General features: G+C 34.0%; 3 protein-coding genes and 1 non-coding gene across 5 annotated transcripts; 2 read left to right on the forward strand and 2 right to left on the reverse strand.

Annotated features, from left to right (window-relative positions):
• LOC105156036 (transcription factor LHW) lies at positions 3,075 to 8,635 on the forward strand. Its single transcript, XM_011072064.2, has 10 exons — positions 3,075 to 3,831; positions 4,550 to 4,639; positions 4,784 to 4,892; positions 5,108 to 5,149; positions 5,263 to 5,322; positions 5,652 to 7,199; positions 7,383 to 7,484; positions 7,581 to 7,709; positions 7,789 to 7,923; positions 8,029 to 8,635. Exons 1-10 carry the CDS (start codon positions 3,722 to 3,724, stop codon positions 8,224 to 8,226), a joined length of 2,523 nt encoding a protein of 840 aa, XP_011070366.1. The 5' UTR covers positions 3,075 to 3,721; the 3' UTR covers positions 8,227 to 8,635.
• On the forward strand, positions 9,758 to 13,389 carry LOC105156037 (zinc finger HIT domain-containing protein 2). 2 transcript variants are annotated; one of them, XM_011072066.2, is made up of 6 exons: positions 9,758 to 9,914; positions 10,260 to 10,479; positions 11,028 to 11,100; positions 11,354 to 11,507; positions 12,056 to 12,103; positions 12,207 to 13,389. In XM_011072066.2, exons 2-6 carry the CDS (start codon positions 10,400 to 10,402, stop codon positions 13,088 to 13,090), a joined length of 1,239 nt encoding a protein of 412 aa, XP_011070368.1. In that variant the 5' UTR covers positions 9,758 to 9,914; positions 10,260 to 10,399; the 3' UTR covers positions 13,091 to 13,389. The 2 variants fall into 2 exon arrangements, with proteins under 2 accessions (XP_011070368.1, XP_011070369.1); XM_011072067.2 differs by having other exon boundaries at positions 9,774 to 9,914; positions 10,400 to 10,479.
• On the reverse strand, positions 18,396 to 18,469 carry TRNAV-AAC. The gene has a single exon. It is a non-coding gene; the product is annotated as a tRNA-Val (tRNA).
• LOC105156297 lies at positions 21,460 to 23,009 on the reverse strand (the record flags this gene model as incomplete). Its single annotated transcript, XM_011072393.2, has 2 exons — positions 21,460 to 22,407; positions 22,931 to 23,009. Coding segments are annotated over 2 exons (798 nt in total), but the record flags the coding sequence as incomplete, so codon positions are not given.

Raw genomic sequence — 23,014 nt, forward strand, 5'->3', positions numbered from 1 at the left:
TTCAAACGAGGTTTTAGTGTCTGTGATACGGATTGTTAGGTAAGACATGGCATATTGATTTAGAAGCGTTGGCCGGTAGGGAAACTCATGTGAGGTGCAAGGTGGCTTGCAAGTGGATGGACGTGTGCACATTTGGCATAGGATGGGGCATCGTTAATTGGTTCAACATTATTTCGCCGTTGTTGGTTCATGCCTCGACAGCATGAGGCAAAGGGTGTGTCGTATTGTGGGAATCGACGGATGAATGTGCATAATGTGCGAGCATGGGCGGACTGGGCGCCTATATGTGATACAAACTATCGTGTGCACTGCCAATTGATGTGCAAAATTCTGTACAGGACATAAGGCAATGAGCACAGGATGGCCTAACGGGGTGCACAGACTATCGAAAGGTTCTTGTAGACTATAGCAAGACCAATGCTCGATAATTGATGCAAACTGAGGCAAGAGATGGTTAAAGAAAATATGTGCAGGCAGTTGGCATTGTCTAATCCAAGACAAACTGCTGGCCACACGGGGCTGCAAACCGTCGCAAGGAAGGCTGAAGCAGTTATAAACCCTTTTCATTTCAGTTTCCCAGTAGTTGGGGATGTCAACGTCCGTTTTGCTGCCTTTTATATTTAAGACCTATTTACCTGCACATTTGGTAGAGTTAGAGAGTGAAATTGGTACAATTACACTTCTTGTATCTAAATATAAGAGTAAATACAAGGTTGAGTAATTGCCCATAAATCTAGTGTTATTTACGTTTCCGCACCATATACCTAAGTTCTAACTTTTTTTTTTTTTCCTTGCTTATTTGAAGCGATAAACTATTATTAATTAAAATTATTCAATTACAATATCAGATAAATAAAACCTAAATAATACCTACTATTACAGTAAATAATATCTGCTATAATACAACTTAGGTCATGACTTGTTCAATGCAATTATGAGTAAAAAACTTCAGTACTCAAAACTAGTGTGCATGTTTTGGTGCTCTGACTGCATATAGGGCGTTAACATTTTTCTATATTACAATCACTAGCTCTACAACTACATGAAACCGCACGTATTCTTTATTTTTCAGTATTTGCACAAATTTAGTACTAGTATAAATTCATTTACATCGTGTTTTATTGTAATTTCATTATATATACTATCCATACTTATTTTTTATTAATTAAAAAAAGTCGCCTTCATTTAAGGTTGCAAGATTAAGGACAAAATCCAGCATTTTTTTTTCTCTTTTTAAGGTAATTCATAGGTTTATTATGCGAGCAAGAAGAAGTCTGTTTATATTCATTTGTTCAGAATATAAATCTTAAACAAACAAAAAATATATTTATATTAGTATTCATTTGAAAAACTCAGGTTGCATAATTATATAACTTTTGATAATGAAAAATGGTAGATTTGATGTGCATAATTGTTAGAATTAAAGCCATGATTAATCTTTAATAATAAATATTCATCATAAATTCCAAGAGAACAAAGAAGATATCTTCCATAATAGCAATAATTGAAGCGTATAAAATTTAATAATTCCAAGAATCCTACAATTAAATTTTTTTTAATATATAGGTATTAACTACTTTATCTCTCTCTCTTTATTATTAGTATTATTATCCAGGTTGAATTCTATACTATTTCAACTATCTATTATGTTTGAATTTTATATTTTAAATTCTATTGTATATTTCAATTAACACATATATTATGTATATAAAAATCATGTTATTTATTTTATTTAAAATAAAATTATAACATGATATATATTAAATAAAATATAAAACATAATAAAAATTAAGATAAAAAATTCAATTCAAGCAAAGTGGGGCCTCTTTTAATTTTGATTTTGATTTGTTTGTGCTTTTTTTTTTTAAAATATTTTGTTTCTCCGGCTACAATTGCCATAATTGTTGAAATGGACATTTGCCATAATATTTTTGCCACCACTAAAAATTGCAGGCTTTGTGTTGAAAACTTTTGAAAGGGACATTATTGCATTTGTGCTGAGATGTTGGGGTTTGCTTTTGAATATTATTAGCATAAGATTGACACTTCCATCATCCATGCCTTCTTCCTTCACACCTCCTAAACTCCTTCAAACTCAAACCCTAATTTTACTTAACTATGATATTTTCAAATGCTTTCAATACAATTAGTCCCAAGTCCTTCAATATGACTTAACTATTCTGACAAGACAATTATAATATATTTGGAGTAATATGGAAGAGGTGTTTGGTGAGACATATTAAGAACTCTAAAGATCACATATGCTTAATTTTATCTTTCTCTTTCTCCTTTTATTTTCCAATTATTCCGGTTTGAATTTAGTCAGATTGGTAATGTGCGCTGAAAATATGAAAAGAAGATGATTATACGGTACAAGATATACGCGATTTAGAGAAATTTTTCACATTCATGAAGAAAATTCTTATTAAATTTAAGTTCGGTCAAACCAAATCAATTATGGAATAGTGTGTTACACTTACCATGTGATTTGTCACTTTTTTTTAACTTTACACCAATCACACAGTAAGTATACTGCATTTATCGTATAATTGGTTCAAATATGACCAAGTTCAGTTTGATTTAGAACTTTCTATTCATGGTTGTTAAAAATCGAATTCCCAGTATAATAGTTCAGATGGCTTACTATGAAAATTATAAATGCAATATTGTGTAAACTCCACACTCCAAAAAAATAAAGAAAACCATCTTAAAAATAGAGCTAAAGCAAAGTCTTCATTTTTCCATTTCTTTTTTGCAATTTCCTTAAAAGAGTATAATAAACTATCTATTATTTAATTTGTGGTATTATTTTTTGCTCTTCCCCTACATCAAACACTAGACCACCCTCATCATGATTTCTTATAAAAAAATTCCCAGCAAAAACAAAAAGAAAAGCAAAAGAAAATTATTTTTACTCAAAATAGTTTGGGAAGAAAATCAGCAAGAACTGCAAAATGGGACCCTTTCCAGCTGAAAATCTTCCACAAAGATATTCTATGCAATAAAGACAGATATAGAGTCCATAAATGCATTTTGCATAAATGAGGAAAATCTCTGTTTCCTTAGAGAATTAAACTTTTTATCAGATTTTGGTCTTTTCTTCCCCTCTTGCTCTCCCACCCCACCCCACCTCAATATATACATGTATCTATATATTAAATCCACTTTAACTCTTCTGCTATCTTTCTTGTCTTCTCTCACCTGACTCCTTTATAGTTTTCCAATATCTGTTTTCTTGTTTTTGTGTTTCTATTGTGGTGAGTTCTTTTTTAGGCTTTTGGACATTTGGATCAGACTTCAGACCTCAGATATAAGCTTCAAACCGTCATCATCCCTTTAAGTTTAGTACAGCAATTCCACCGCTGTTTCTATTTTCATGTTTGCTAGTTGAAACACTTTCTCTCAGAAGGATTCTATGTGTTTTTGCTGTTGTTTTCACCTTAACTTGAACAAAGCCAAAAACACTTCCACTTCCACCAGTGTTGCTTCTTTTCCTTCTGTGGGAAAGATTGCATCTTTCTTGTGTTTCTTGGTTGTGATCTCAGCTGTTTTGATGACCCAGAACTGGGTTTTGGCAGAAACAAACAAAGAGAAATAGACAAAGCAGAAAAAGAAAAGGAAGAGTTTTGGGCTTGAGTTGACAGTTGATTGATAGTGATTTTTGGTTTGCATCTGAGAAGGGGCTGCTGCTGCTGCATTCTTGGAATTTTTGTTCAGCAAAATGTGTACAGAAAAGAGAGATTCAATGATAAAAGAGACTCTCAGGAGTCTTTGCTGCAGTAATGGATGGTGTTATGGAATTTTCTGGGGTTTCGATCAAAGAAATTCCTTGTGAGCTTCATCTTCTCTCTCTCTCTCTCAACTTTGCAAGTGGATATGCATGTGTTTTTAAATGTACACCATAGCTTTCTGGTGTCCAGTTTTTGCATTAGGACATGTTTTCTATCTTTTCTTCTCATTTATGGGTTGTGGGATTGTTATTAAGTTGAGTACGCCTTTCAGTATCTGTTGGTTTCTCAACTGTATCCCATCTGGTTTGTGTCTTTGTATAATTGAACACAAAGGGCTAAGAATATTTTTCCTATTTATGTGTTTGGGTGCTCATCTAGATGTAATTCTTGGCACATATCTGCCAAAGAAACATAACAGTCACCACCTTGGGGCTTCAGATTGTGAAAAGCGCCCTTGAGCCTTTTTTACTCTTTTCATTACACCACAAATTACTTTAATGGAGAATTCTTTTCCTTTTTTGCATAATTGGTGTCTTGAAAAAGCACCTTCCTTTACTAATTTACTACCTTTTGTCCCAACAAAATCTTGTTTAAAAAATAGCAGAAACTTTTACTTGATTAATGATGAGTTGCATTTCCTGATAATTTTTGGCTAAATGATCCTTCCAGTATAGATAACTAGTTTCTAATTTGATATAATTTTGGTTGAATAAATGTTTTGCCCTAATTCTATCTATATTACAAGTTTTTGAAGTTATTTTTCCTCTTTTATAAAGATTGGCTAATTTAGTAATTACTCAAACTATTGTACATGGCAGATTGTTGACATTAAAAGATGACTACTATGAAGAACAAATGGGAGCTCTGATTGATAGTATGCTTCTACAAGTACATGTTTTTGGAGGAGGGTAAGCTAGATAGTGTTGTTAGTATTAGTATCTTCAAATTTTGTTTTTATCATGATTATTCCACCACATTGTAATTTTCTGATTTCTGGAAAATAGGAAAAAATTGCACCTTTTAAGCATAATTTTGAATGGATTCTGGTACAGGGTAATTGGCCAAGCTGCATTTACAAAAAAACACCACTGGATGTATTCAGATGCCTATCAAGAAAGGCAAAATTCCTTGGGATCATTTGAAAGTCTTGAGGTTTTGCAGGTATAAATTCTCCCTACCGTCCAAACCTGTTGTTCTGTTGCGAGTTCCAATGATAATCCAATCTCTCTTGGTTCATCAAGAATGCTTTTGTTTTTTGTTTTCCTGTCATAAATTGAGTTCCCAGTTTTAATTTTAGAAACTTGCATATATAGTTAGATCACATTGTTTTTTGATCTTTCATCTAATTTTAGAAATCGTCTTTTCCGTTTTAACAGGATGATTCTGAGTTCTACTGCCAATTCTCTGTTGGTATAAAGGTGCCTATTTATTTGTTTAGTCTCAATCAATGTGTTCGATTTGATACAATTTTAATATGTTGGATGACACTTCCAATTTTCTACATATATAACCGCTCCAATTTGTTTTGCAGACTATTGCTTTGATCTCAGTCGAACCCTGGGGAGTTGTGCAACTTGGATCCACTCAAAAGGTTAATGCTGCTTTTGAATATGCGTTCTCATTTACTTCTCATGTCTTTCTAGAATTAGATATTGGAGGTTTAAACTAGAAGTATTTGTGTGGTGTAGATGATCCTCAATGAATAATATGAAGGCAGTTGATTCTGCTCTTTGGAAGAGTGCATGAAGTTGGAAACTTTTTAGGCCTTAGCTGGCGTGTAACTATAAGAACATGTTTCATTCTAGAATGCAACAATCACAGGCTTCTATCTTGTTTATAGGGTTGGTGAAGCCTTATTTGCATGTGGTTTACTTGACCAATTTCTAGCCTTTTTAGTGACAGTTGGATTTTTTGCTGCAGATTCCTGAAACGAAAGACTTTATTGATCAAGTGAAAGAACTTTTCAGAGAAATGGATACACGTCAAGAAATTAAGTTCTGTGAAAATGGAACTGCTTCAGAGAGCCAATGTTGTGATCCAAGCATGCAGTTTAATTCATTATTATCATGCAGCGTTTCCCAATCAGTGAATGAAAACATGAAACGTGGTGTAGAAGATGAAGGTTTCATGGAAGCAAATCGTTCTTTAGTCCTCCCATCTCAATCATTTCATTCTGACTGTCAGAGCAGAAACTCGCTCTTTACTGCATCTGGTCTAATTGAGAACTCGATTCAAGTCAGCAGCAAGGCAACCAGTCAATTAGACCAGTTGCTTTCAGAGTCTGGAAATTTCTTTGATTTCTCTGCCACCCAAGCACTTAGCAATCACAGCGATAGTTCAGTTCTGACTTCATCTTGGCTCGATTCGACATCTGCTCTCAACGAAAATGTGTCTCTTCCAAAACCAAGAACTTACATATCTTGCAAAAATTCGAGTTCAAATGCTCCCGTGAACCCGGCATTCGCTTCGTTGCAGGCCCCGCAATTCTCCAATGACACTCAAAGTTTTAGTTCATTGCTCGATCCAATTGAGTGTAAAGCTAAAAGACCATCGTCTGGCTTATTAACTTTGGAGGAGTTAATCCGGGAAAACTATTTTGCTGAGACCATGTCCAAGTCTGGCCTAATGGCTGATCTCTCACAGTGGTTTTCTCCTCAACCGGGTTCAAGTGGTACCCCATTAACTACTCTACTTTGTTGTGATTTATCCCATGTTACGGGCCTCGTTCCAGCATCCGGTTTGAGTGGAAATAACTCTGCCATCCACATATCAGATAATCTTCCAGCCAATTCAATACAAAGTTCAGTGACAGATGCCTTCATTTCTAATCATGAAGTTAAAGCTTCCAACATGTTTGGGATTGACAAGCCGTTTAATAGTCTGGGAGTTGAGTCCGGATGTAAAAAGCCACTCGGGTGGAATGAACCTCTAATCCCAGTTGTGAATGGTAATGACTTGAGTTTCTGTACAGATGTCTCCAGTTGCATCTCGGAGAAGTATGTTGGCTCCAATATTCGCAGCTCAAACAGCTTATTCTCCAAATTAGGACTTGACCAGCTTTTAGATGGTATTTCAAGTGGTAGCTCTTCTTCTTTTGCGAAATCCAGATTTGACGGTCAATATTCCAAAAGAAGAAAAATTGACAACTATTCGTGGAGTCACGACGACGTGAAAACTCAAGGTATTCCGAGCTTTGATGGTAAAATGAAATTGATGGATCCTGTATATGGCCCGTCAACAAGTAACACTGAGCTCAATACTGAAGCGTCCAAAAAGATACCAGGTGCGTGTATTAGCGATAACCGTACAACGAGTGCTGGAAACACTATATCATCAAAGGGGCAAGACGAACCTTCAAAAACTGGGAAGAAGAAGGCCAAACCAGGGACCAGGCCAAGGCCAAAAGATCGGCAGATGATCCAAGATCGGCTTGCAGAGTTGAGGGAGCTCATTCCTAATGGAGAGAAGGTGAGTGACTTTGTGCTTCATTGCGACAGATGAGTATAAATGGAGCAAGCCTTAATTGTTAGACAAAAAGCGTTTAAACTGCTTTATTGGCTCAACTCTCAAGCAAATACCATTTCAATACATACTTGGCTTCCTATGTAAAACTGCAAAATGATCTTAACATGGTAATTCCTGACTTGACAGATGAGCATCGACCGTCTGTTGGAACGAACCATTAGACACTTGAACTTCATGCAGAGTCTCACAAAACATGCTGAGAGCCTGAAACAAATTGACAAACTAAAGGTGAAAAAATTTTCCTTTCTTTATAAGTGTACATGGCCCTAGACTTGGTTATCACATTAACTGATCAGTATAAAATTCGATAATGTTGGCTGGCAGAGTGGGGAGGCCCCGAAGAAACATGCTAGCGATGATGGTGGGGGAGCTACATGGGCAGTTGAAGATCAAACTATGTTTTGTCCACTCATGGTTGAGGACCTTAGGACCCCTGGTCAAATGCTTATAGAGGTAGGAAAATACTAGACAATGTAAGAGACATCTGTAACTGCAAAAGAGAAATAAAGTTAACATTGTGCTTTTTCTGCAGATCCTCTGTGAAGAACAGGGTTTCTTTCTAGAGATCATAGATGTAATTCGAGGTTTTGGCTTGACTATACTCAAGGGAGTGATGGAGGTTCGTGAAACGAATATATGGGGTAACTTCATTGTGGAGAGTGATAAGGTAAACACAGATCGACTCCTGAATGGAAGAAAAGGAGAAGGCCCTTATGTTTTTCATTTATCTTAGCTGTTCTGTATATTAACCGAAGTTTCAAATGCATTTCAGGGGACTCGGCCCGTAACACGGCACGAAATTTTTTCCTCCCTCATTCAGCTCTTGCAGATGACTGGACAAGATGCAACCCATGCAAGTGATGGTATTGCTAACACAATTGGCACAGCCGTGCCTTTGTTCAACAATTGTCAACAGGCCGTTCCGTTTCCTGTCAACTTGGCCGATACTCTTCAATGTGCAAACTTGTGACGACGTTCCCAAGTGACATTCCAATGGTTTTGCGGTGGGCCGTGTTGTAGTTGATGCCTGAAGAAGATGCTGAGCTAGTTGGGTAGGTAAATATATACTGACTTGTGATAGGGCTTGCGTGTGATTATATGTAAGCATGGAAGAGCATTTGTAACAGGAGAGAGTTGTGTTTTCCTTCATTGTTCGTTTGGCGGTAGGTTCATTTGTTGAAGTTGACAAATCAACTAGTTTATAGACTAACTTCTGAATTGGCAGTTTTCTGTTTTTGCATCTATATTACCTATAAAATTATACGTAAATTGATTGTATCCGGTCTTTGTTTTCTCGATATCCATGGTACGAATCCCGTCTGTACCCACTCTCTATGCTACATTCGATGCTTTGTGTACTGAGTGCAATATGAATTTAATTGTCGCGGACCCTTTATTTTTCAATAACTGTTACTGAGTATATATCAATTCTGTGGGGTTTGGCAAGCTTCACTAACTTCATAAGATTGAGAGTCCTAATCCGAGGAAACATCATATTTTGCACTTACAACATACGTACTTTGTGTTTTGTTTGCCACTAAAGAATGAACTGTACGGTGGACCCCTGAACTCATCAAAATATCAACTTGTAATATTGATGGAGAAAGAAAGAACATTAAAGGGAGGAATGGGTTTTTGGCAATCGTGACGAGTAGGGGTGAAAGATGAGCCCAATCGGCTTGTATTAGAGCCCTCAACGAGCTCGAGCTCTATATTTTATGTTTGTGAGCTCGCAAGTTGATTTTTATAGAAATATTATTTAAATGTATATTCAATATAAATATTCAAAATTTATCATATATTAGAATTATTAAATGAATATATCTCTTATTTTTGTTTTATATAATAATAAAATATGATATTTTTATTTATATTGTTTAAAAATAAGCTTACGCAACAATTTAGTAATTTTTGATACTTTTTATTTAGAATTCACCATCAATTAGAATTGTTAGTTAATATCTCATATTTTAGTTTTAGATGATATTAACATATTATATTCTGGTAATGTTGTCTAAAAACATGCTTAATCAACAATTACGTTTTGATAGTTTTTTGTAAATGAATATTTAATATAATGCATATAAATTTTATAATTACAATTCCAATCCATTACAACAAAATGCATTTATTCACTGTATATTAGAATCAATATTAGTTTTAGATGATATTAAAATATGGTATTTTAGTTTATATTATCTAAAAAAAAGCTTAATCAATAATTTAGTAAATTTTTATAATTTTTTTTGTAAACAAATATTTAATATAATACAAATGAATTTTATCCAATAATTTCAATATTCACCACCAACAAAATGCATGTATTATAAAAATTCACCATATATAAAAATTGTTAGTCAATATATCATGTTATAATTTTAGAATTAATTATTTCTATATTTATTAAATAAATCAATCAATCAAGTAAAGTCATTAAAATTAAAAAAAAAAAAAAAAAAAAAAAAAAAAAAAAAAAAACGTTTGATTGAGTCGGCAGTTAAATATGTAATGTGATTATGTGAGAATTGACTATTGAGAACTTTCTAACCCTTTCTATCGCGAAGTGAAGGAAAAGTTTGCAGTCTGCAGAAGTCAAGCTTCACGTCCACGAATCCATCGGCACACCGCGCACCTTCGCTCGGACTCCACTATTAACAGGTTATTTTTCTTCTTTGTGATTGTTTCTTACAAACTAGAAGAAATTTGCTGAGCAAGTTTTGCTTCCAAGGGGTTTGATGAAATGACTGATTGAATTTTTTTTGAGCAATTGGTCGTGCTTGGGCTTTGGTTCGATTTTTGTATCACTGCTGGTGTATAGTCGCGAGCTAGTTCGTGAACTCGAGCTCTTGACTAGGGTCAATCGAGCTCTAGCTCGAGCCCGGCTCGTTTTGCACCCCTTACTGTAGTGATTCCTGAACATAACATTCCGGGAAATTCTAGCCTCCTCCTTTAGGTCTTCACTCACTCACCGACTTCACTCCTCAATTTTTTAATCTTTTACAGAAATTTTCCCGGCGCCTACCCATCACCCACGCCGCCCCGGGAATAAACGCCTCCGAGGAACTTCTCCGCCTCGGCTACCTGGACAAAAATTTCTAATACAAATAATTGTATAAAGTCTCGAAAGTCTCTTTGCTTTCCAGATGCCGGACACCGTATTTACCTCGGAGACATCTTCCAAGTCATCGGATTTCAACTCCAATTCCCGCATAATATGCCGCGTGTAAGCTCATCTTTACCTGTTGAATTAATTTCTTTGAAGGCTGCCTTTTCGATTTTTTTAGATAACTGTTACCTTAAATTAGGTTGTGTTAGTGTTTATATATATATGTTAAGTATTACCACGTCAATGTGCTTATGATGATACAGACATACATTGTGTTGTTTCTCGACTCACCAACTATGCGGATGTGTTAATATCCAAATTGTATGCATCAATGTACTGTTTCTCACTGAAGTGATTAAATTATCCTGCATGAATGAGTTTCGGTAGATCAATGTATTCTTCCTGCAAAACCAAATTGCCTGTTGCAAGTGATTGAGTTCATCCAGTTGTGATCTATATAAATTTTTTGAGCTGAAGCCATTTGACAGATAACATGAAAGTGATGTTTTAGTTTTCTTTTGTACCACTAATAAATAACTGGACTATATATTTTCTGGGGTGTCAAAAGTAAATAATGACTTTTTCTTGTTTCTAATGAAACCTAATTGCTCATCACTCTACTGTTAGCTATTTTAATTATTTTATTCGATTCATACTTTATGCAGATGCGAAAAACAATTTTCCCAATATACATGCCCTCGTTGCAATACTCGGTATTGCTCTCTGCATTGCTACAAGGTACTTATTGCTTCCAAGGTTTTATACTATGAGATTGTTGTATGTGCTTGATTTGGGTTCTATAGAGCAGGACTAGTCAGTATCATATCTGGCAAATAATCATTCTATACTTTTGTTATGTCAAGCGAGTTTCAAAGTTTGTTTAAATGTGCATATTAATAAACACTGCTTGTATTTAGATGTATTTCTTTCTTTTTCTGCCTCCTTTTTATGTTAATGATATTTGCTAAGTGCATATGGTACTTTTTCGCAGTCTCATAGCCTTCGCTGTACAGAGTCTTTTATGAGAGAGAATGTCATGGAAGAACTTCAACAACTGCAACCTGATGAACAAAGTAAATCTAAAATGTTGGATATACTTAAACGGTTCCATGAGGAAGAGGAGACAGATAGCTTGGATGAAGAGGGTAAGCTAATGGGATAATGAAGTATCCCTGGCTGTAATCTCTCTCCGTAAAGTTAAATGTATTAACATGCAAACAACCTATGTTCTAAAAGTTCATTTTCTACTATGTAGGATTAATCAGATTATATTTCTGTTTGCTCAAATGGAAGAGCAACTTTGCTACAGAGAAAGCTGTATATAACTGGTAATGATAGTAGATCTTCAAGGAAAAAAGTAAAAAGGAAGATGATTTTTAATCCCTCTTATGTTGTTTATATTAATTTCAAAGCAAGTCCTATAAATAAAATTTGTCAGAGCATTGTTGACGTAGCTTTATTTTCTCGTTGTTACTGATATTAAAGTTCAATAACTGTCAGTTTTAGATGGTTATAACTGAACATGAATGGATTAATCTTCTGGAGCATCGATGAATATCTTGTGCGTAGCAATTTAAGTCAGCCAATGTCTTTCATCAAGTTAGATAACCTTTCCATTATGTTCTTATGTAGTTAACTCGCTTACTTAGCAATTTTCTCTTATTACTATTTTCTAAATTTCATAATGTTGCAGAGTTGGATTCGTCTTTGTCAGAGGAGACTATTCAGAAGATTTTATCTGGTATGCTACATTAAACAGTTATACTCTTGGTAACAACAGCAAAGTTTGTGCTGAGCTCTGTGTGATCTTTAGATGTGACAATTTTTATTGCTTTCTGTGACAGGAGGTCAGATAAGTTTTGATGATTTATCTGTCGAAGAAAAGAAACGTTTCCAGAGAGCTGTTGCCACTGGAGAGCTCAGCAAATTGATTGAACCGTGGGATCCATGGTGGTTCAAACCTTCTGCCAAAAATATATCACTTGGTTCTGATGGAATCCAACTAGTCCGACCAATCGAGGAAGAAGGCTTGGGACCATCCTCGGAAAATGATGTGGAAAGTGATCAATGGCATGAAATACCACCAGGACCTGATACTCCCCTGCTGCCAGTTAGTAAACTCACTGTATCTGCTCCATCTCCACTATTAACAGTCCACCTTGTCGACATCATTTATAGTTATTGCTTCACCCTTCGCATTTACAATGGGGATCCAAAATCAGATCCCTTGGAATCAGTGATGGTAGTGCTGAGTGTCTCTTCTGTTTTGGGTCAAGGGGGACAGCCTGAGACGATTGCAGAAGCCTTATTACATTGCTTGGAGCGTACATGCTCTCCAACATACAGGCACATGGGTGGTCTGCAATTTGGGTTGAGGCTTGTAGATGATATAATCCATCTACTTTATCTCGGAAGTGCTGCTTTAGTCTGCTTACTGTGTGATATGCAGAAGCTAATTCAGGCTGCTGAAAAAGAGCTAAAGTCAGAGAAATTGTACAAATCAAAAAGAGCAGAACTCAAGAGCAAGCTCAGGTCGGCTGAGCGTAAAGTTTACTTCATGATGTGTTGGGTTTATGAGCAGCCATCTGAAGCATGGTCTTCTTTGGCAGCCATTGTAAACACGGAGAAATCTTCTGCTATGGAGTTTGCAGACAGTAAAAGAAGCACCGTAAGAATGGAGGAGAAAACAGAAAGAAGCGGCAAACCTTTGATTAAGGAGGTGAAGTGAGCTACTTTGGGCTCATTAGTCTCTACTTTTATGTATGTTCGTGTTAGTATGCTCTCTATATTAATATTCAGTATATATTCTCCTCTTAGTGTTTATGTTGCTGATGGAATCAAAGTGCTAGGGCTGGTCGTTCACATAAATTTGCATTTTCATTCAGAGTCACTCACCGGTTTGTTTCAGGCCATTCTTGAATTTCTGGTGTTTTGGGGAAAAAGCAGTAAAAAGATCTGAAAAGACAGATCTGGAGCTTATATAACTGTTTGTATTCTTTATGATGCATGTGCCACTTCTTTTTACTATTACAGATTACAGAAGTTTCTTATTGAATTTTCAAGTTGGGAAGCTTTTTATTGCTTCTGGATTTCATGTAACAAGTTTCAGAGTAAATTTCATTTTAATCCCCGACTCTTTGAACTAATTGTAAAGTCGTCCCTATTTTATCAATGGACTTCAATTTGGTCCTTCCAACGAACTTTCGGTTAAAAACAATTTATTTAATTTTGATTTTGATTTAATTTATTAAGTATATTTACATATCATTCTATAAGAGCTTTCATGCATCAAATGTAGCAACAAGAAATATGTATTTGTTTAGTTTTAAATAAAAAATAATTGAAGTTATTAATTATCTTTATATAACATTTTGCAGGAGTTCTCAAGTCCAATGAATATTATTTATGCATCAAACTCATTTATTTAAGGGAAAATTGTATAAAATCTCCCGTGTTTTAAAAATTTAGCTAAAAACTCCCTGTGTTAAAAGAATAGGCAAAAAAATCCCTATGTTTTTCAAATTGTTGCATACTCTCCCATTCGGTTAGATGAACCCTAACGGCGTTAAATTTTTGCTAAATTGACCGTTATATCCTTTTTATAATACCATTGATATTTGAATGTTAAAAAATAAACGGTTCAGATATAAAGTAATTTAAATATATTTTTATTTATATTATTTATATAAACATTATACATATCGTATATATTATATAGACTATTTCTTTTCGAATCTTCTCTCTATGATTTCGTCGTCGTCGGAAAAGAATTTCCAACCATGGATTATACCATTTGACTCATCTTCTCAAGACGAACATATCCATACCATCAACTTTAACTTTCATTGACTGGAAAGACTGGGCTTCGAGCACGACCGTCAAAGCTTCTTGGCTTCAATTCGTCGTCGCATTGACTGGAAAGACTGGGCTTCGAGCACGACCGTCAAAGCTTCTTGGCTTCAATTCGTCGTCGTCCGGACGAATTCCGGCCTGGGATCACCACCAATAGACTCGCCTCGACGTGAAGATTCGAACGAGACCAACATTGCTCATTTTCATTAAGTTCTTGCTGAGATCCAAAACTTTTAAATCTATTTCTGCCGTGATGTTTGTTGCGTCGATTTGCCACCGTCTTGACGAATCACGGCCTGAGACTACCACCGGCCACCGTCTTGACGAATCACGGCCTGAGACTACCACCGTTAGACTCCTCTCGTCGAGACGATTCCAACGAGACCAAGATTGTTAATTTTAATCACCGCCGGCGAATCGTCAGCGTTGAAGAAGACGACGGAAAAGAATTAATAAATAAAAATTAATTAAAATTATTTAATTTAACAAAATTTAGAAATAATAAAAAATATTAAATGTTTAATTTAATATATATTAATAATTTATATGTGTTAAAAAAATTGATATAGTTTTTAAGTATTTTTGTATTTATTTAGTATATTTTATAAACAAATATTAAAATATATTTAAATTAAATAATAATTTAGTAAAGTATTTAATTTAATAAAACTTTAAAATAATAAAAAAATAGTAAATGCTTAATTTAAATATATATTAATAGTTTTAATATAATATTTTATATAAGTTAAAAAAATTGATATAAATTTTAGGTATTTTTATATTTATTTAGTATATTTTAAAATAAATATTAAAATACATTTAAATTAAATAATAGTTTAATTTGATAAATGATATAACATTTTATAAAAGTTAAGAAAATCTGATATAATTGTAGGATTGTTATATTGATTTATAAAAGTTAAAAAATCTGATATAATTGTAGGATTGTTATATTGATTTAGTATATTTTATAAATAAATATGACAAAATATTAAATTAAATAATAATTTAATTAAGTTTATAATATATGATTTTTTATTTATATTCAAACAAAAGGGATAAATTAAAAATTTGCTCACTTAAAATCCTATTTTTGTAGTATGTTTGTGAGGAGATGTTAAGTTGTATATATAATGAAGGAGAAGGGTATTTTGGACAATTGCACTGCCAAAAAAGCTAAAATAGGATAAAAAAAAACTCTACTCTCATTGTCACCGCGTGTACAGCACCTTCCATCAATTTTGGACGAAGGGGGTCTTTTTTGCAAGGTTTCAAAATTTACAAGGTCTTTTATGACTATTTATTTAATACAGGTAAGTTTTGTGCAATTTTAGCATAACACAGGGGTATTATGCAATTTTCCCTTTATTTAAAACTCAGAAAATGAATCCATAATTGAGTTGTTTTCTCCTTTCTAACAGTAAATTGTATTTGAAATGATAAAAGAAAAAAATATTTCTTTTCATTATTTTTCTAGTTACTCATTAATAGAAGAATAAAGATACTATAAAATTTTATGTATATTAAGTTATTAGAAAATATTAATGTATTAATTTTTTTTGGTTATTAGGATATAAGTTAAATCCAGCAACTGTGAATTAAAAACTCGGTTTGTTTAACATCTTGTAATAAGACCCATCTTTTTTAAATATAATTTTTATTATAAAAAATACTCTCACATTCAAACTGCTATTTGAATTAATTTTAAATGGATAAAAGATTAAAATGATTGTTCTAACTTAAGTTTTTTTTTTTTTAATTTTTCTAACATTTAGGTGAATAGAATTTTGGATAAATATTTAAACAATTAAAATCAATTTTACATACATTTAGTTGCTATACATAAACTTCTATATACTACCAACCTTCAAAAGTATGTTTTAATTTGAACTTCTAAACTTATTATAGTAAAATTTAGCATAAAATGTCTACAACTGTTAGCTTGCTTATTATTTTCCATCTACATATGAAGTGGTGACTGTTTTCATTACTAATAATGTTAACATATTAGTCATGATATTTTTTATTTCGACACTAAATTTTTCTATCAACCAGTGACAATTTATGCATTGTCACTATGTTGATCAGTTCTAGTGACAATATTTTCGTAACAAATGATATATACTCTCTAGTCACAATTTTTATGAAATTTTCAAAACAATACCAAAATAAAAATATAAAAAACAACTTAATATAATTTAATGCCCATCAACAAATAATCAATAAAAACACATACAATATACTTATCCATCAATTGTGTAAAAAACCAAATTAAATTAATAAATTATAAGTACAATTTCACTAAAGAAACTCATTTAACTAGGATTGTAGGGCTTTACCCAGGATTAGAAGGAGCCCTTTCAGAAATTCTCGAAGGCCTGAGGCGAACCCAGACCTAAGAGGGGGTTTGAAAATAGTTTTCAACCAGCAATAGACGCGCCTCGGTTAGAACCTCAGTAGCTGCGTCATTGCCCCAAGCGCAAAGATAAAGTGTGCAGCAGATCTTGTGTGCCTTCTTATCTCTACCACCTAACCTGAATATTAACGCATTTCCGATGTGGGACTGCTAGTAAAAAAACACCTTGACAAAGTTGAGTTCGCCCTTGTCAAAATCCATGAAAAATTAATCTCATGCATTGAAAAAGGTAAGATCGATAATTAGAATCATTCCCTGCTGGAGACCACCTCTCCACCGGCAGTCAAACTGTAGCTTTTTTTTTCTCTTGTTGTTTGCCCCGTTGCATCTTACTCCGGGGTCTCCGCATCTGAGACGCTACCCTCCTACTCATTTATAAGAATACCGAAAGGGTTAGAAGAGCACAAAAGGGAACACACAAATACTTCCATTAAATGGTTACTGACTTTTGGTCAGAAGATTTAAGACTAAATTGTTGGAGCCTCGTCCAAAAGGTAAAGACTCCTCCAAAAAGTGGCGTATGCTGCTAGATTGCGGAGAGCACACGGTATTCTTTAGTAAAAGGCGAAAGAATAGTTCGCTATGTGCTCACCGCGCAGCTGCGTAGTTGAAACGAGAGTTTCCACTGTCATTTGTAAGCTCCCCAGTCAAGTTTCAGTCTTTCTACTATGTGGGAACGTAACGTTGCTCAAACCAAACTTAGATAGAATCTAAGTTGCGAACTCATGAATAGCGGACCCGTTCGTTCCTAACACTTCAATCCCCGTGAAAACCCCATCAAATGAATCAGACTTCAACTGATGCTGAGACAATTAAATTCTTAACACCATACAATATTTTTGGACACAGCCCGTTTCTACATTTTCTTTTCTTGAACTAAACAAAATCCTGCATGATTCTATGATATGTTTAAACATGAACACAACCGCAGTTCATGAAGAGCATCTTTCACTAAGATCTTGGACTTGAGTTGGGCAGGGGCCGCGCGAACGCAGGCCCCCTCTACCACAAATTATGACGTAGGCTCGACCTCTTGGGCCGACCTTAGGCAGGCGCCCCTCCCATGTGCAATGGAGTTCGCCAACCTAGGCCATGAGCCTTGCTGATCACCCATTGACCCCGTCCAGGTAAGTATGGAACCATCACTACCTCATTCTCGTCATATTCCCTTCTGGCCCCTAGTTAAGTGTATTCTCTTTCGATGTGGGACTGGGATATTCAATAAACAAATGAAGCGATCTATAGCTGAGCTCTTTCAAAGTACTAACGTGGTGAGACGTAAATATATCAGGTAATCGGTGTTGTACGTTTCTAACTAGCAAAGATATGAAAGAAAAAGTATGGTGTGACGGGGTCTAAGAACGTTGCTTCCGATCCTCTATTTTGATTGAATATTTCATCTTCATCTTGTATTCAATTTGCTTAAATTAACACAAACTGCCAGAACATGGCCACATCCTAGGGTGCATGTAGACGCCAAAAGCAACAGAGGAACATAATATCATCGCTTCATTCTCTTTTTCCCTCTCAGTTTTTGATTTCTGTCATATGATATTATGAATACACCCTTTCTTCTTCTTTCTCCTTCTCCTTAGGAGCCATTACTGTTATTAGTCTAGGGAGAAAGAAAGATTGAAAAAAAGAAGCAGAAAACCCTGCAGATTCAGATTCAAAGAAAAAGAAGAAACGACAACGACTGCCTGTCGAATTCCAATCAAAGGAAAAGAGAATGAGCAGAGAAAAGGATAGAAGAGGAAGAAATGATTGGCGTCGCCCGGACTCGAACCGGAGACCTTCAGTGTGTTAGACTGACGTGATAACCAACTACACCACGACACCTTTGCGTCGTCCCCTTGTTGCTAAGTATAATGTAACCTGTAACATCGAATATTGTCTTATATTAAAATCTTAAAAAATAGATATGATAAACCCATAACATATTCTTTATTGTTGGTAATATGCACGCGGGCATTTTTTTTTTTTTAAATGAATTGATTATAGATGCGTATTAGGTCTAATAATATTGTAAAAGTCAAAGACTTTTTACCAAATATTTAAAATTATCAAAAGATTAACCTACAAAATAGTGCTTTTAACACTCATATGCATAAATCAATAAATAATTTGATGAAATAAAACAAGGATGAATGTGGATTGCCTGTATATGAAAATTGGAACTGAAATTTGAATAACTATAAAATGCAGAAAAATTGAGAAGTTGGGTGAGCTTAATGAACTTGACTTACTATAATGGATTTATCTTAGGCCTCTATTTATAATAGCAAATTTAGTGAGATTTTCGGGTGGGTTTGAAGTGTGAGTCAAGGTATTATTAGAATTTTTGGGAAATCTACTTCATATGAATGTTGTTTATTCGATATTTGAAACAATTATAATAAAAGAGTTCTACCAAGTCAACTAAGAATAGATGAAAGGTTTAGGATTTAGGATTTAAGTAATTATATATTGCTTCCAACAGTTGGATCCTATTGACTATAAAAACCTTGTTGACGTCTTTTTAAGGTGATGTGCCCATGACGTATAAAATACGATTGACGGGATAAGCCCTTTGTTGTTTGGTTATTGTATTTGAGTCACAAGGTTTGAGCTCACTTGGCTCAAGGAATGGGGGTTTGCTCACTTGTCTTCAAAATTACCACCTAGTACCATTTGAGCTATCAATGTAAACCGTTAACAGTTTGTAATAATTATTACATACACTATAGAATTCAAAATATAAAATATAATATATATACACATATATTCATATATGTAACGACTATCTATAAAAAATAGTTTATTTGTATACTTTTCAATATCTACTGATATACTATATCTAAAAATACAATCCATAAAAGAGTTAATACACTGAAAATAATTATTTAAATTAGTTTATATTAAAAATTCTAAATAAATAATTGTGTATAGAATATATAATATTTAAAATATTACTACATTAAAAATTAATATACAAGCAATTTTAAGTATATAAATCATAACATACTTATTAATTTAATAAAAATTTATAAATATTTCAAAACATATAATATATATAACAATAAATTTAAAAAAAATAATTAAGTAAAATATATAAAAATTAGCATATAAAGCTTCTTGTTAGTATTTCATTATTAAGATAAATATCAATATTAATTATATTTTTCATGAATAATAAAATATATATATTATTAAACATCGATATTTTTTAGTTCTAACTTTTCCTATAATTTTTAGTAACATAAGTATCAAATTTATATTAAAAATACTTGAGATATATAGATTATAGAAGATGGTTAAGAATAAAAGACATATATTGGTGCATTTGAAGTTTTGGGTGAATCCTGAACAAATCTCATGCCCAATAAATTTTTTTAATATCTGTCCCGTCACTATCATATCATCAATTTCCTCGTCTATTTGGATATTTTGGTAAATACGTGGTAAATTTTGACCAAAAAATTAATTAAAAATTCTAAATTGGACCACATTTACACATTTTTATAAATTAAAATTTGATAAGTATTATATTTAAAGACTGATTGATAATGGATAAAGTTAAAGTACAAAAAATATTTTTTTGCCTTATAAATACTTTGGGTCCTATTATGAGGACAAAGAAAGTAATTGGTCAATTGAATCAGCATGGCCCACTCCGTTGGATCATAATCTAGCCCCTTGTGCTGGATTTGTGATCCACCCTAGGATGGGATTATGTATCGAGCTTGGGCTTTTGTCCAATTAACCAAACATTGATTGCTAATAATTCGAACCGAAGGCGGGTTAATGAAATGACGCTTTTCAATGCGCTCTATTTCTCAGTACCCCGTTAATGCTCAACCAAAGGGTGTTGTTTTTAGTGTTAATTTTACTTACACTCTCTCTAAAATGGGTGAATTTATACTTTTAAGTTTTAAAATTTATCTACACTCTTTTAAAAAAAAAAATCGTTTACATTTGACTCTCTTTCGTTACGATTTGAATGAAAAATATTAATGCTAAAAAGAAATTATATAAATTTTTTATTTTATCCCTCATTTAATATTTTCATATATATTTTTGTATTTATAAAAGGATAAATATTATATATGTGTGTGTGTGGAGTAAGGTTAACATCATTACAATTTTTTCCTTATAAGTACAAACTTATTACATGAGAAAATTAAATGAAAAGTAAAATTTAAAATTTATGTTATATTTTTGTTAACGTCAACATCTCTCATCCAAACCCAAATAAAAGGAGGGCAAGTGTAAATAGTGAATTTTTGAAAGGTGTTAGTGTAATTTTAAATTTTTTTTTTTTTAAAGAAAGTGTAATTTCACATTTAAAAAATAAAAAAGAGAACGTCTAAGTGTAATTAACCATATTTCCTATTCTAGGAATGCAGTCCATTTGTCATCAATTTAAATGAATTGAAAAACCATCACAGAGAAGCACACAATAGTTTGTGAATTTGTGTTTTCAGTAGGTTTACTCTTTGAAAAAGTATTAGACAAGTGATGCTAATCCATTTGATCTAAACCTCGGTTCCGTAGAGGGACATAAACAAGCCTCGTCTTCTAATAGTATTGTTGTAGCTGAAAATACTCAGAGAAGCAAACAAAAATGATCAGTGGCTACGCGGAATAATCGTGTTTTGTTTCTTCTATTGCTGTACGATCCAGCTGAACAGGTGGTGATAGAGTGCCATTCTTGCACTTGTTTCCTAGCCAAGAAAGCAACATGTACAGGAAGAGAACTTGCTTGAGAAATGCATGATTTCTTGAAGAACACGCGAAAACGAAACTAGGACAAACTTCATGTTAGTTGTTACACCATGAAACAGACACTATAAGGAACTAAAGGAATATCATATCGAATCCACAGGCTTACTGCATCGAAAACTCAGAATGCAGATATTTGTGTTACACCATGAATATGGAATGGTCATTGAAGAGTACTCTCTTACAATCAATTAATATCCCTTTTCAGGGAAGCAAGAAAGAGCAAATAGAAAGTTGTACAGGAGATGATAAAACAAAGATTTGTCCACAACTGCATGCCTAAGTGGTGATTCTCCATCAATCGTTCCTTTGCCGCTTTTGAGGTCGAGTGCCGTTATCGTCTATCTCACCAGAGCATCCATCTCTATCACCAAGTTGATTGCCATGAAACAAAGCTATATCCTCTACCTTCACCTCGATCACATCATCTCGGACACCAATGTCAGTAGCATACCTATTCAATGAATATATTGCAGCAGTTGCTGTCACAATACCGAGTGGACTTGAAACGAATAACCGAAGAGGCAGAGAAAGCACTGCAGCCAAAGGAGCACCTACAAAAGATGAGGCTTGACCACTGCCTCCCAGCCCTTCTTCCCCACAAACAAGAAAACCGGTTTTACAATATAAAGCAAAATCCTCACAATTATGCGTAAACAGGTTATAGTTCCCAAATCCATTCTGAAGCAAATACATAGCTCTATGAATCACAGCTTCCGGTGGATCAGATTTAGCAGTAGTGCATGTCCCACCTCGGAATTTAGCAATGAACGATAGCCGGCTAACTCCATACTCAAAGCGGTACAATAATCCATTTCCAAGAAAGCAATTCAAACAAGATATAATTACTCCACTTCTTTTTTTCCCAAAACCGCAGTCTGGAATATCTAAACAGGTTGCTGAGGGGACATCAGAGGGGGATGACGAGAACCATGTCGAGGCGGCTTGAGAAGATGAACTCAGATACTGCCGGTCATGTGTGAAGTGGACAACCTTGTCCCCACCAACGTAGATGCCTGAATTCAGTGGTTGGATAACATAATAATACAAAGTCAGAATCATAAAAGAATTACTTGGGACACTGCTAAAAATCGATCAACACTTGGTAGATGCATCTTGGCAATAAAATGCACTTGGGTTACCTAAGATTAACACAAAGAGGTAAGAATTGGACTGAAAAAATACAGTATCCCAAACGCTGAAATTAGCTATTGTCAAAATTATTATCAGCTTACAGCATCCTATGAAGTGAAGCTCCCTTGTTGAGAAATTGATCAAATTAACTCACAACTAATACAGTAGGGTAAGCAGCATTGGCACACAATCTCATCAGTTGATTCTCTTATGAAAGCTAAAATCAATGGTGGAATCTTCATTAGAATGGATAGTAGAGTGAAACATTCACCAGAAATCAGGCGCAGAAAACAGAACTAATGCATTATATACAACCAACAAAAAACAAGAACATAATAACACTAGAGAAATTGGGGGGGAAACAACAATAGAGAGAGAGAGAGAGCGAAGCAGAAAGAAAGAGACCATGATGAGAGTAAGCGAAGGCAGTTCTCCAAGTGTAGATATGGTCGCCTGCTTCTAAATCGCTTCTTTCCACTCTGTGTGAGA

The sequence above is a fragment of the Sesamum indicum genome, linkage group LG2, assembly GCF_000512975.1.
Source record: "Sesamum indicum cultivar Zhongzhi No. 13 linkage group LG2, S_indicum_v1.0, whole genome shotgun sequence".
Classification (NCBI taxonomy): Eukaryota; Viridiplantae; Streptophyta; class Magnoliopsida; order Lamiales; family Pedaliaceae; genus Sesamum; species Sesamum indicum.